The 14,439-nt window shown below is 35.7% G+C and overlaps 2 protein-coding genes across 2 annotated transcripts; one reads left to right on the top strand and one right to left on the bottom strand.

Annotated features, from left to right (window-relative positions):
* The first annotated feature begins 1,507 nt into the window (after positions 1–1,507).
* On the top strand, positions 1,508–9,146 carry imp3 (IMP U3 small nucleolar ribonucleoprotein 3). The gene is made up of 7 exons (XM_073849575.1): positions 1,508–1,728; positions 1,935–2,042; positions 2,130–2,204; positions 4,058–4,137; positions 5,902–5,953; positions 6,122–6,194; positions 8,895–9,146. The coding sequence occupies exons 1-7, from the start codon at positions 1,592–1,594 to the stop codon at positions 8,919–8,921; spliced, it is 552 nt and encodes a 183-aa protein (XP_073705676.1). The 5' UTR covers positions 1,508–1,591; the 3' UTR covers positions 8,922–9,146.
* sec22ba (SEC22 homolog B, vesicle trafficking protein a) lies at positions 9,086–14,432 on the bottom strand. Its single transcript, XM_073849574.1, has 5 exons — positions 14,232–14,432; positions 13,938–14,047; positions 11,846–12,006; positions 9,778–9,924; positions 9,086–9,666 (listed from the first exon to the last, which is right to left on the bottom strand). Exons 1-5 carry the CDS (start codon positions 14,304–14,306, stop codon positions 9,512–9,514), a joined length of 648 nt encoding a protein of 215 aa, XP_073705675.1. The 5' UTR covers positions 14,307–14,432; the 3' UTR covers positions 9,086–9,511.
* Positions 14,433–14,439: the final 7 nt, after the last annotated feature.

A 14,439-nucleotide genomic window follows, 5' to 3' on the forward strand; every position in this document is an offset into this window, starting at 1 on the left:
GAAGGTTCAAACGCTCACTGATGCTTCAGAAGGAAAACCACTCATTAAGAGCCAGGGGTGAAAACTTTTGAACAAAGGAATTTTTTTTTCTTTTGCCTAAATACATTATTTTTTCATTTAGTACTGCCCTTTAGAGGCTACAGACGATAATTGCATGTTTCCCAGAAGACAAAATAAGATAAATTTACCCTGATCTTCAAATTCGAATAAGAAATCTCTTATTCAGGTCAGTACTAAATAAACAATAACATAAAATAAACAACATTTTGCAGATTCTGAAAGGGGAAATTTTGACCTCAACTGTAAATACTTGTTGACATAGAAATAACATGGACATTGACCTTTTTATTCATCAATAAGATTTTATGTTAATTTAGTTGTCAGTATATTAAGGGGTGACACTGCAGGCAAAAACACCGTTTTCTCATGCACCTGTCAAGTTTGAGATTTTGGGCTTTTTGGTGTTTCATAAAGTTTCATTTGATGTTTTCAGACAAGTGGAAAGAAAACACCCAAAAGACAGTGTTAAGTGCTTCTTTTATAGCACTTTATCTATTTGTGTCAATAGATTTTAATTGCAATACATATTTTTAAAGGCCTTTTTCTACACTGAGCCATAAATCTCCACTCTAGTACACACACCAAACTTTACATTTTTATTCCTGCCTATATTCTGAAGGCTTTTACAGAGGGATTTGTTCATATATAATTTGCTTGATTTTTTTTACATATTTCCCCCCAAAATATAAAAAATGCTAAATATACAAAAAGTTTTTTTTTCTGAATTATGGAGTGACAGTATAAGATACCACTTATCTATATAATGTTCTCTATTATAGATCAGTGTAAGATACCCAAAATCCCCTCTGTAAAAACATTTGATTCTATTATGTCAAAAAAATTAAACAAGAATTTTGAAACTGACTTCATCCAGTGTTTAGATTTTTTTTACTAGAATCTTACTGGGTAAGTAAGGTTATAACTATTAGGTTTTTTTTTTTACCCTATACCACCTGCAGTGTCTCGCCTTAAACCAACTTTTTGCCTTGTATTTGCCTTTATTCATGATGGGAGTGTATGTTGTTGCTTGAATTTACATAAGACACACAATAATTTTACAATAATTAAGATAAAATATTAAAATACTAACATCTAACTATATAAAACTAAACGTATGCGTTATATAATGCATTACACTTTCATTTTACTATGTATAATCATATATTAAAGCGACAGTTCTCCCAAAAAAGAAACAAATTAAGATTTCTGACCCTGCAGACAGCAACGCAACTGACCCAAGACCAAGAAATGTAGTAAGAAATGTGGTCAGTGAAATCAGTGGTTCCACCCTAATTTTACGAAGCAATGAGAAAAAATAATGACAGCATTTTCATTTTTGGTGTGAACTCTCCGTTTAATGTTGTTGTCTTTCTCCTCCTGGCCACTGAGCGCCAGAGTCGAGCTCAACAGCCGCACATTCCTTACAGAAAATACCGTGAATGAAAATCACGCGTGTGAAAGCTAAAGAGAGCAAGAGCGTTAGAGAAAAACAACAAGCGTTTTGATCAATCTAATCGGTTTTAGTGGCAAAATGGTTCGTAAATTGAAATTTCACGAGGAGAAACTTTTAAAGAAAGTTGATTTTATTAAATGGGAGGTTGACAACAATTTACACGAGGTTCGAATTTTGAAAAGATATCATATTCAGAAGAGAGAAGATTACACTAAGTGAGTAACGTTAAAGAAAACCACTTTCAGTAATACACGTACTTATTGTGACTCTCTTTTAGTATGTATATTTGTTTTAAGCACATATGTGTTTCTTTGATGCTGGTGTTCATTCGTATTTTAGAGGAAGTGAATGAATATGGTGTCTGTCTTTAGTCAAAGCATGACTTGTGCATCTATCTACGTAATGAATCTTCTCTCTTTAGATACAACAAACTCAGTCGAAATATCAGAGAACTGGCTCAGAAAATACGCGACTTGGACGAAAGGGATGGTTTCAGAGCTCAAAGTACAGCCCTTTTCGTGGAAAAACTGTAAGTTTGAGAACCTCAGGATGATTTGTGGCCACTTGAGATGTTAGTCGTGTTTAACGTTAGAATGTATTTGTCTCTTTTTTGCAGTTACAGTGTCGGTTTGATCACCACCAAACAGAGCCTCTCCCTTGCGAATGAGGTCAATGCATCTGCATTCTGCAGGTAAGATGTGCTGCAACATTTGATCATCAGACATAAATAGAAAAACGAGTTGAATTTAAAGGGATAGTTCAGCCAAAAATGAAAAAACAGCATATGCTGGTAAGGTATGTTTTGATGCTGGTTTTAGCTGGTTTATGCTGGTTTATGCTGGTCAATGACCAGCATAAACCAGCATCCCAGCACCAAAACATACCTAACCAGCATATGCTGTTTTTTTCAGCAGGGATCTGCTTACCCCCAGGGCATCCAAGATGTAGGTGACTTTGTTTCTTCAGTTGAACACAAAGATTTTTAACTCAAACTGTTGCAGTCTGTTAGTCAAATAATGGCAGTGAATGGGGACCAAACCTTTGAAAGTAAAAAAAAAACATGCACAGACAAAACCAAATTAAACCCTGCGACTGGTGACAATACATTGATGTCCTAAGACACGAAATTATCATTTTTTGTGTGAAACTGAACTGTATATAATATTTTACCTTTGATACACAGCCACCTCCAATAACTGTCCTGAGCGCGTACTAGGGCTGCTCGATTTTTGCAAAAATCATAATCATGATTATGACAGGGTCCAAAACTTTATATTAGTAATTAATTTAAAGATTGCAATACAGTAGAGAAAAAAGATAGACAAAAAAACAGTGCTTTTAAAATAAAAATACTGAATACTATTTTTTAATGCAAATCTAAAGTAGTCTAACAAAATACTACAGAAATTAAATGTAATTATTTTGAATATAAAATAGTTAAACATGCTTTGTTTCTTATTAAAACTACTAAAGTCCTTCATTCAAGAGCAGTGAGTGATTTTTCTCTTTGTATTTTTAGGTTTTATTAATATTAAGCACAGAGACGGCAGAAGGCAAACTTGTTGCCGCTTTAAGTATAACACGGATCCAATATACTGTTACACGCTTTATTTCATTCTCAACTGTTTATGATCATATAAGAGATAACTGACAAGGGTTTACATTTACATGTGAAATTAGGCTTTTATAAAGGAGCGAAATCGCACCACTTGTAAGGGGGCAGAATTGGGCGCAGCAATCGTTTGATCTCGGTTACTGCATTTTCATGATCGTTTGAAGCGGAAATGGAAATCTAAATCGAATTTAGATTAATTGCACAGCCCTGGCGTATGCGCAGCATCCGGTTTGTTACATGTGTACTTGCTCTGGCGTAGTATACGCAAATGCCGGAAGGGGAAATCGGTGAAAAGTCAACAGTCCCAGATGAGTTTGCGCAAGCAAACGTAATCTTTTAGCTTCAAATCGGTTTGAACAATCAGGATAAGCGCAAGTAATAACCATTTTGAATAGCCGCTATACCCACAATCTCTGTGCACTGTGTAAACAATGAGTGTCATATAAACACGACAGATCGCTTCTGGTGTTTGCGTATACTACGCCAGAGCGTGTACACATGTAACGAGCCGAATGCTGAGCACGCGCTCATGACAGATGGACGTGGCTGTGTATCAAAGGTAAAAAAATTATATAAGTACTGTTCAGTTTCTCACAAAAAATGATAGTTTTGTGTCTTAGGACATCAATGTATCGTCACGAGCCGCAGGGTGTAATTTGGATTTTTCTGTGCATGTTTTTTTTTTTTCAACATTTAAAGGTTTGGTGCCCATTGACTGTCATTACACGACTGCAGCGGTTTGAGTTAAAAATCTTTTTTTGTGTTCTACTGAAGAAACAAAGTCACCTACATCTTGGATGCCCTGGGGGTCAGCAGATAAAAATCAAACTTTCATTTTTGGGTAACTGTCCCTTTAATTGGAAATAAACTAGCTTCATCCTATGTTCGGTTTGCGCATTGGTATTTCTGATTGCTGGCATTTTTTGCAGGAGACGACTTCCGTCAATCATGTTGAAACTGCATATGGCCGAGTCCCTGAAAACAGCCGTAACTTTCATCGAGCAGGGCCGTATCCTTCACCATAAAACACACACACACACACACACACACATACATAGAAAATCACCTTTAAAGTTGTCCAAATTAGGTTCTTAACAATGCATATTACTAATCAAAAATTACATTTTGATATGTTTACAGTAGAAATTTTACAAAAATTCTTCATGGAACATGAACTTTACTTAATTTCTTAATGATTTTTGGCATAAAAGAAAATTCAAAAATTGACACATGCAGTGTATTTTTGGCTATTGCTACAAATATACCCCAGCGACTTAAAGGTTGTATCAGCGATTTCTAGCCTAAAACATAAAGTGTCAATTTCAGCTGACCTTTCTTCACGATCCGCTCGCTGCTTGCCCCATAAATTGTCTGTGAAAAAACCGCGTCTCTCTGGTCAGCCTAGGGTCCGAGATATGCCAAAAAAACAATCGGCACTACCAACCTTTCCACAGATAAACAAACAGTGTTCCAACCAATCAGCGTCAGGGGTTTGGTGTTGTGGACTTTCCTACTGGTGCAGGGATGTGAGGGAGGCGGAGCGAAAGTCCACAACACCAAACCCCTGACGCTGATTGGTTGGAACACTGTTTGTTTATCTGTGGAAAGGTTGGTAGTGCCGATTGTTTTTTTGACATATCTCGGACCCTAGGCTGACCAGAGAGACGCGATTTTTCACAGACAATTTATGGGGCAAGCAGCGAGCGGATCGTGATGAAAGGTCAGCTGAATTTGACACTTTATGTTACAGGCTAGAAATCGCTGATACAACCTTTAAGACTGGTTTTGTGGTCCAGGGTCACATATTATATGGGCCATTACAGAATTGGTCCGAAGTCAGAATTGCAAACAAAAAATGTGTTTGTATACACAGGGTGTGCAAATTGTGTATTTTCCAAGCAGGTACACTTTTATAGTAATTGTGCAGTTAATTCTCATCAGTGTTGTGGGTAACACATTACAAGTGACGCAAGTTACGTAATATTACTTTTTCCAAGTAACTAGTAAAGTAATGCATTACAAGAAAATATCTGAGTTATTTTTTTAAATAAGTAACGCCAGTTACTTTTTTCCCCAATTTATTGATTAAAAGTTTTCCTGTCCCCATTAATTTTAGAGGACTAGTTCAACCAATTTTTTTTTTTTTCCAAAACATTTACTCACCCTCAGGCCATCCAAGATGTAAATGAGTTTGTTTCTTCATCCTCTGCAGTGAATGGGTGCCGTCAGAGTGAGAATCCAAACAGCTGATAAAAACATCTCAATAATCTACACCACTCCAGTCCATCAGTTAACATCTCGCTTCCTTCTGTGAAAAAGTCCATCAGCTGTTATCCTCTCTCATCCAACAAAATATTTATTTGGAAATGTTTTTCACAGTTTTCACTTATACATGGTAATTTTTTCACTGGTTTTAAGTTAATAATGTTTTAATGAATTTGTTTTTTACAAACATGCAGCTTTTCGCTTCACAAGATGTTTTTATCAGCTGTTTGAACTCTCATTCTGACGGCACCCATTCACTGCAGAGAATGCCCAAGATTGCCCCATTGATGCCCAAGTAATGTAATGCTACATTTGGTCAAATCTGTTCTCATGAAAAAACAAACTCATCTAAATCCTGAATGTCCTGAGGGTTAGTGATTTTAATTTTTTTTTATCAAATAAAAAAAAAATGGTGAACTATTGCTTTAAGCTTCAATACTGTAAAGAAAATGAAGCTCTTCTCATTCAAAATTGTCATTGAAACTATTCCTTAACTGAGCAACAACAGATATTCGTGTTGGGCCTGAGGTTGTCACCGATCCTGCTTTTCTTGTAACAAGGTTAGTTATGAAAAACCTATGTTAGTTAACTAACCCTAAGGTTAGTTATGACACTTTTCCTGATGCACTTTGTAGGAAAAAAAACACTAGTAAAAGTAAATTTTCACATATAAACATTTTTATAAATCAGTGGCAACTGAAACGTATAGTAATGCAATTCCGTTACAGGAGTATGGAAGACTTCATCACATGGGTGGATTCATCCAAGATCAAACAGCATGTCATGAACTACAATGAGGAGGTATGTCAAAGTAGATTATGAACATCATCCAGTAGAGTTCATACATTACTGTACAAAAGCTTGGGGTCAGTAAGAGTTTGTTTTTGAAAGAAATTTTATCTGAATTATACTCACCTAGGCTGCATTTATTTTAAAGTAAAAACAGTAAAATTGTGAAATATTATTACAATTAATGAAATAACTGTTTTTTCAATAGGTGCGTAGGCACCTATTGTATCCGTTGGCGTTCTTATTCTTCTTCCGTTTCTTCCGCCGCAAGTCTATGGCAGCCCATAGAACCGTTTGCGGGAAAGTTGTATAATTTTGCACACTGATAGAGGACAGTCCCAACATTAACCACAGCAAGTTTGATGTCTCTAACTCAAACTCTCTAGCGCCACCACTTGTCCGAAATTTCACTTTCTTTTTGCTAATAACTTTTGAACCGTAAGTAAATTCTTTTTTTCTCTGAATCCTTGGGTCATGCCGAGTCGAATGAACACCAAAATTCAAAAATCGTAAGGTTTAGTTTTTTTTCTATAATTTATTGTTTGTAAAACCTACTTTTTCGAACTCGTCCTAGACGGTTTGCCTGGTTGTCACCAAAATTGGCTCAGATCATCTTCAGACCATGCGGGCAAAAAGTTGTGGAATTCAAGTTGATTGGACAAACCGTTCTCGAATGACGCACTAATTAATTCTACGAAAAGCGTGCAAAAATGAATGTGAGGCCATATCTCCGCAACGGTTTGTCGTATTGAGACCAAACTTGGTGGGTGTTATAACAAGCATGACCTGAGTCTACCTGCAGTGTTTCGTCACAGTGCCACCTAGTGGTCAGGAGATATGAAAAATGGTTATTTTTGCTTATAACTTCTCAGTGCTTTGCCAAAAAATCTCAAAGCTCATCCCGTTAGATTCAGAGGAGCATGCCGAGTCGAACCATATCCAATTTTCCCATGTCAGCCATTGTGGGTGTCGGCCATTTTGAATTTAGCTTTAAAATACTGTATCTTGAGAACGGATTAGCGTATCGTTTCGACATTAATTACCAAAATGTTCGGCTCCGTGCCCTGAATGTACATTTACATGTACCTTGTGGTCAAAAGTGATAACGAAATTACGAAAAATGCTAATGGCTTATTGTAACGAAATTGATCTCAAAATATTCCTTGGGTCAGGCCGAGAACATTGATACCAATTTTGGCCGAAACTTCCTGTCCACCATTTTGATGAATATAGAAATCCTACTTTTTCGAACTCCTCCTAGACCGTTTGTCGGATTTTCACCAAATTTGACTCAGATCATCATCAGACCATGCTGACAAAAAGTTATGGATTTTGTGTCGATATTCAAAACCGTTTTCATTTAACGCATCAACGAATTTGCTGAAAAGATGCCAAAGCGCATCGGAAGCTGTATCTCTGCAAAGCTTTGAGATATTTGCACCAAATTTTGTATGTGGCATTACCACCTCACACTGATTACACCACATCAATTTGGTAACAGCGCCACCTATTGGTCAAGAGTAATAAACCATTCATTAACTATCAATTATAAATTGTCCAAAAATGCTAATAACTGTAGATAGCATTAGCCTATTGTAATGAAATTAGTCTCAAAATATTCCTTGGGTAATGCTGACAACATAGATACCAAATATGCCACAGTTGGTCCAACTTCCTGTCTGCTATTTTGATTTATGTTGAAAACCTACTTTTTCGAACTAGTCCTAGACCGTTTGTCCGATTTTCACCAAAATCGAGTCAGATCATCTTCAGACTGTGCTGACAAAAAGTTATGGATTTCATGTTGATAGATTAAACTGTTTTCATACAGCGCCTCTACAAATTTTAGGCTTGATGCCAAAATTATTCTGAGGCTTTATCTCTGCAAAGCTTTGACATAAAGACACCAAACTTAGTGTGTACCTTTGTTACCTCACACTAAACACACCACATCGATCTGATAACAGCGCCACCTGTTGGTCAAACCTAATAAGCCATTAAATCGTATCAGTAGATGTTCTACATCATTTTTCTGTCGTTTTGACTAAAATCATCCTAAAATGGCTTCTTTTTACTTATTGTTGCAGTTGGTCTGCTGTTCCTGCCATCCTTAGCTCCTCATTTTCCCCTTTGAATGCTTGGCCCCGTAATTGCTGCTTGCAGCTATATTTTAAAATGTAATTTATTCCTGTGATCAAAGCTGAATTTCCAGCATCATTATTCCAGTCTTCAGTGTCACATGATTTTTGAAATCATTCGAATATGCTGATTTACCTCTCAAAAACATTTCTTAAAACAGCTGAGCTGTGAAATATTGTTTCAGGAGTCTCTGGAAACTAGAAAATGTAAAAGAAGTTTATATGAAATGTTTTTACTGTCACTTTTGATCAATTTAATGTGTCCTTGTTGAATAAAGTACTAATTTCTTAAACAATAATAATCAAAATACTGACCTCTTAAACTTTTGAACAGTAGTGTACACAGCTTTTATTAATCAAATTAGTTCAAGAAATATATTCATATTTAATTCAAACATCTCTCCCTGTGTAGACTAATAGTCTTGACATCAAAGATTTTTTTAAGGCTCTAAAGTGTGAAGATTGACACAAAGAGAAATCAAACATTATGCTGTTATTAAGAAGAAATGATTATAATAGCTAATGAACTAATTGCTCATTTATTAACATTACAATTTTGTTTTTGTTCTTTCAGCGAGATGACTTTGACCTAATGGCCTAACTTTCCAAATACAACATGACGTTTGGATTTCAACCAGAAATGGATGCATCAAGAGCAGCTGTTCATCTGTCATTCATCAAAAAACTCATGTATATATTTATACTAGCAGACATAAGTGACCAGTTATCACCTTGAACCATGTTAAGTGAATGAACCATGCAAAGTGAGTGTGACTATTGTGTATTTGCTATTAATAATTGTAAACAATAAACAATTACAGTTCAATTGTCTAAATTGACTTTGCTCTTAGAAAAGCACCTTTACATTTTACATATAAATCTAAAATTCAAATCTGTCCCAAGAAAGATGCATCAGATGTGATTTCACATAAACTCCACATATACTTTGCATAGCTCTGTTATAAACATCCTGAACAAGGCAACAAGTACATCATTAACACCGACCACTGATGTAGGTTATAAATAAAGCAGGGTACAACTGTAAAAAGACAACCTGACAAAACGTCATTGACAGCTACATTCAGTGTCTCAAACAAACACGATCTTAAGGCCAGAACAGACACTCTTGTGTCTGAACCATTTTTGTGAGCGAGGCCCTGAGAGTTTCTGCTTGAATTTTGTCACGTACATTCACAGCCACCAGAAGCGCACATAAACCATAAACGTGATGAATATCACAGCGCCGGCCGCCACTTTAGCATAGGTGGACCGTGTGTTGAGATACTTAGCATCGCTGCGGTACTTCTTAGACAGGCTGGACAGATTATTTGCTTTGGAATCCAAGGCTGTAAATAGAACAGAGAGAATACTATACAATACTTTTACAAATACAAATGTTTTTTCTTACTTAAAAGAGATTAATAGACTGAAACCGGCTGCAAAAAGTGTTCTCTCACCAGATAATGCTTCTCCACGCTGGAGCACTTCCTCTATGTTAGCAACCATGATCCTCTGGACGTCATGTAACTCTGAATTGATGCTGCCCAGATTTCTTCGTGCTCTGCTGTCGATGTAAGACCTTTTGGTTTTCTGAATGTATGTGTCTGAAGACAAATGGGACATCATATGATCTATGTTATCAACCAACTAATCTGAACCCTTTATGAGTAAAACAATTGTTCATACGCTACTGCTTAAAGATTTGTGGTTGGTCATTCTTGCTCACCAAGGCTGCATTTATTTGATCAAAAATACAGTAAAATGGTCATGCTGTAAAATATTAAATTGTTAAATCTGTGTAAATACAGTGGTGTGAAAAAGTGTTGGCCCCCTAATGATTTTTCATTTTTTTTGCATGTTTGTCATACTTTGTTTCAGATCATCAAACAAAGTTTTTAAATGAAGGTTTTTTTTTTTTATTAAAGACATAACTGTGGTTTATCACCCTTGAGTTCAGTTTCTCTAGCCACACCCAGGCCTGATTACTGCCACACCTGTTCGCAATCAAGAAATCACTTAAATAGGACCTGCCTGACAAAGTGAAGTAGACCGAAAGATCCTCAAAAGCTACACATCATGTTGAGATCCAAAGAAATTTAGGAACAAATGAGAAAGAAAGAGATCTATCAGTCTGGAAAAGGTTATAAAGCCATTTCTAAAGCTTTGAGACGCCAGCGAACCACAGTGAGAGCCATTATCCACAAATGGTGAAAACACGGAACAGTGGTGAACCTTCCCAGGAGTGGCCGGCCGACCAAAATTACCCCAAGAGCGCAGCGACGACTCATCCAAGAGGTCGCAAAAGACCCCACAACAACATCTAAAGAACTGCAGGCCTCTGTTGCCTCAGTTAAGGTCAGTGTTCATGACTCTAAGAAAGAGACTGGGAAAAAATGGCCTGCATGGCAGAGTTCCAAGACGAAAACCGCTGCTGAGCAAAAAGAACATAAAGGCTCGTCTCAGTTTGCCAGAACACATTTTGATCATCCCCAAGACTTTTGGGAAAATACTCTGTGGACTGACGAGACAAAAGTTGAACTTTTTGGAAGGTGTGTGTCCCATTTCATCTGGCGTAAAAGTAACACAGCATTTCAGAAAAAGAACATCATACCAACAGTAAAATATGGTGGTGGTAGTGTGATGGTCTGTTTTGCTGCTTCTGGACCTGAAAGACTTGCTGAGATAAATGGAACCATGAATTCTGCTGTCTACCAAAAAATCCTGAAGGACAATGTCCGGCCATCTGTTGGTGACCTCAAGCTGAAGCGAACTTGGGTTCTGCAGCAGGACAATGATCCAAAACCCACCAGCAAATCCACCTCTGAACGGCTGGAGAAAAACAAATTGAAGACTTTGGAGTGGCCTAGTCAAAGTCCTGATCTGAATCCTATTGAGATGCTGTGGCATGACCTTAAGGCGGTTTATGCTTGAAAACCCTCCAATGTGGCTGAATTGCAACAATTCTGCCAAGATGAGTGGGCCAAAATTCCTGCACAGCGCTGTAACAGACTCATTGCAAGTTATCGCAAAAGCTTGATTGCAGTTGTTGCTGCTAAGGGTGGCCCAACTAATTATTAAGTTTAGGGGGCAAACACTTTTTCACACAGGGCCATGTGGGTTTGGATTTTGTTTTTCCTTCATAATGAAAAACTTCATTCAAAAACTGCATGTTGTGTTTACTTGTGTTATCTTTGATTAATATTTAAATTTGTTTGATGATCTGAAACATTAAAGTGTGTCAAACATGCAAAAAAATCAGGAAGGGGGCCAACACTTCTTCACACTGCTGTATTGTAAAATAACATTTCAGCATCATTACTCCAGTGTTCTGTGTCACATGATCTTACAGAAATCATTCTAATATGCAGATTTTCTGGTCAAGAAACATTTCTGAATGTAATCAATGTTGAAAACTGTAGAACCGCGTAATATTTTTGTGGAATCCATGAAACTGTTTTAAATGGTAGTAAACATTGAGAGAGTTAAATTGTGCTTTTAAATTGCATTGATATAAATGTTTCTCACCAAATTCAATAAGAGAGTATGGTCGTGACACTGATGGGACCTTTGACCCATACTGCTCACTGAATTCTCCCTCTAGATCCTCCAGATAGGCAAACGCCAGTTTCTTGGGGAATCCTGCTTCACATAAGGTCAAGTAACACACTCCTTTCTCAATGACGTAGCTGGAAAACAAGACCAAATTCAGTATTTTAAAAATGGTTTTCATGTTCATGAGTGAATCAAAATTTAATTGGCCATTTACCTTACAAGATGTTGAAATGCAATTTTAATTGGAAGCAGAATTTAAATTATCAAGTATTATTGACAACAAAATTTCAATGTAATTATCATATGTGACCCTGGACCACAAAACCAGTCTTAAGTCGCTGGGGTATATTTGTAGCAATAGCCAAAAATACATTGTATGGGTCAAAATTATCGATTTTTCTTTTATGACAAAAATCATTAGGAAATTAAGTAAAGATGATGTTCCATGAAGATTTTTTGAAAAATTCCTTCTGTAAACATATCAAAATGTAATTTTTGATTAGTAATATGCATTGTTAAGAACCTAATTTGGACAACTTTAAAGGTGATTTTCTCAGTATTTTGATTTTTTTGCACCCTCAGATTCCAGATTTTCAAATAGATGTATCTCGGCCAAATATTGTCCTATCCTAACAAACCATATATCAATAGAAAGCTTATTTATTGCTAAAGCTTATTTCATATGATGTATACATCTCAGTTTTGTAAAATTTAACCTTATGACTGGTTTTGTGGTCCAGGGTCACATATATTGATGTTTGGATCAATACACAGTTTGACATGAATAAAATAATTTTTTCTAATCTGAACTGTTCATCAACCATGATTTATAAAATATTTATTAAGTTAGAAGTTAATTTATTAAATAGAATTAAATACATACGCTACTAGTCAAAAGTTTTTGAACCTTAATATTTTTCATGTTTTTTAAATAAGTCTCTTCTGCTCACCAAGCCTGCATTTATTTGATCCAAAGTACAGCAACAAAAGTAACATTTTGAAATATTTTTACTATTTAAAATAACTGTTTCCTATTTGAAAATATTTAAAAATGTAATTTATTCCTGTGATCCAAGCTACATTTATTTAGCATCATCACTGCAGCCTTCAGCATCACATGATCCTTCAGAAATTATTCTAATATGCTGATTTGCTGTTCCAGAGATTTTTATTATTATTGTTATTATTACTATTATCATTAATATTTAAAACAGCTGTGTACATTTTTTCAGGATTCTTTGATGAACAGAAAGATCAGCATTTATTAGTAGTAACATTATACACTATAATATCCAAAAGCTTCAGAGTCAGAATAATTTTTTTAAAACAATATCAAGTGATGATGAAGGCATTTATAATGTTACAAAAGATTTCTATTTCAGATAAATGATGTTCCTCGGAACTTTCTATTCATCAAAGAAACCTGCAAAATTCTACTCAGCTGTTTTCAACATAATAGTTTTTTAAGTAGCAAATCAGAATATTAGAATTATTTCTAAAGGATCACGTGACTGGAGTAATGATGCTAATATTCAGCTTTGAAACCACAGGAAAAAATTACAATTTAATATATTCAAATAGAAAACAGTTATTTTAAATAGTAAAAATCTTTCAAAATTATTACTGTTTTCGCTGTACTTTAAATCAAATAAATGCAGGCTTGGTGAGCAGAAAAGACTAAAAAATACAAATCTTACTATCCAAAATCTTTTGACTAGTTGTGTATATGCATTTTATGTTAAGTAGACTGTTATACTAATATAAACATTACATATATATTTATGACAAGCTATCAGAAATTAATCTTTTTAATATCAGCAACTAAACCAAATTACATATTTTGCTCAAAATGAGCTCCACTAGAGTCTATTATATGATCAATAAAGCCTGATATATGAAATATGATTCTCAATACAAATGCAGACTTTTTAAAAAGTACTATTACTTCATATTTCAGGCTTTGGAGGGTTAAAAGTACAGTCATTTCTTTGAATTTCATTCCATTTACTTACAATTATCTGTCTGTTAGCTCAATTCAAATTGGTGTGTGAGTGCCAGTACTTACTGAAAGGCCATGGCTCCTGCCTCTAAAGTGCATCGTGCAGGACTCTGATCGTTCAGTTTTCGGCAAAGCTGTTTGGCTTGACTCTGATACTTCTGTAAGTCTCGCCCTGACTGTACAAATCTACGTTAGTAACTCAAACATATTATGCAAAAGTAACAGCAAAACGAAAGAGCAATAACAAAAACACAAGTAAATGAAACTTGAGAATGAACTCCCTCACTTACACTTACATACACGCTGTGTATTTAAACTTTGAACAAATGTTATAGTTTGTTGTGTCGTGTTCATTCATACCTGCTCGTCTTCTTGCATAGATGCAGCAAGTGGCAGACTATCGGCGACACGAACGATCATCGTCAGCAACACCATTTTGCCTGTTGTCTTTATTCTGTAACTTCGGTCTGTTTTAAAGTGAAGCAATTGATTATTTGACTAAATGGCAGAAAGTGACACATTTGAACTGACAGCAGAGTTCAGATGAGTTGGCCGGAAGAGGGGGTGT

Source organism: Garra rufa, chromosome 10 (assembly GCF_049309525.1).
Source record: "Garra rufa chromosome 10, GarRuf1.0, whole genome shotgun sequence".
NCBI lineage: Eukaryota > Metazoa > Chordata > Actinopteri > Cypriniformes > Cyprinidae > Garra > Garra rufa.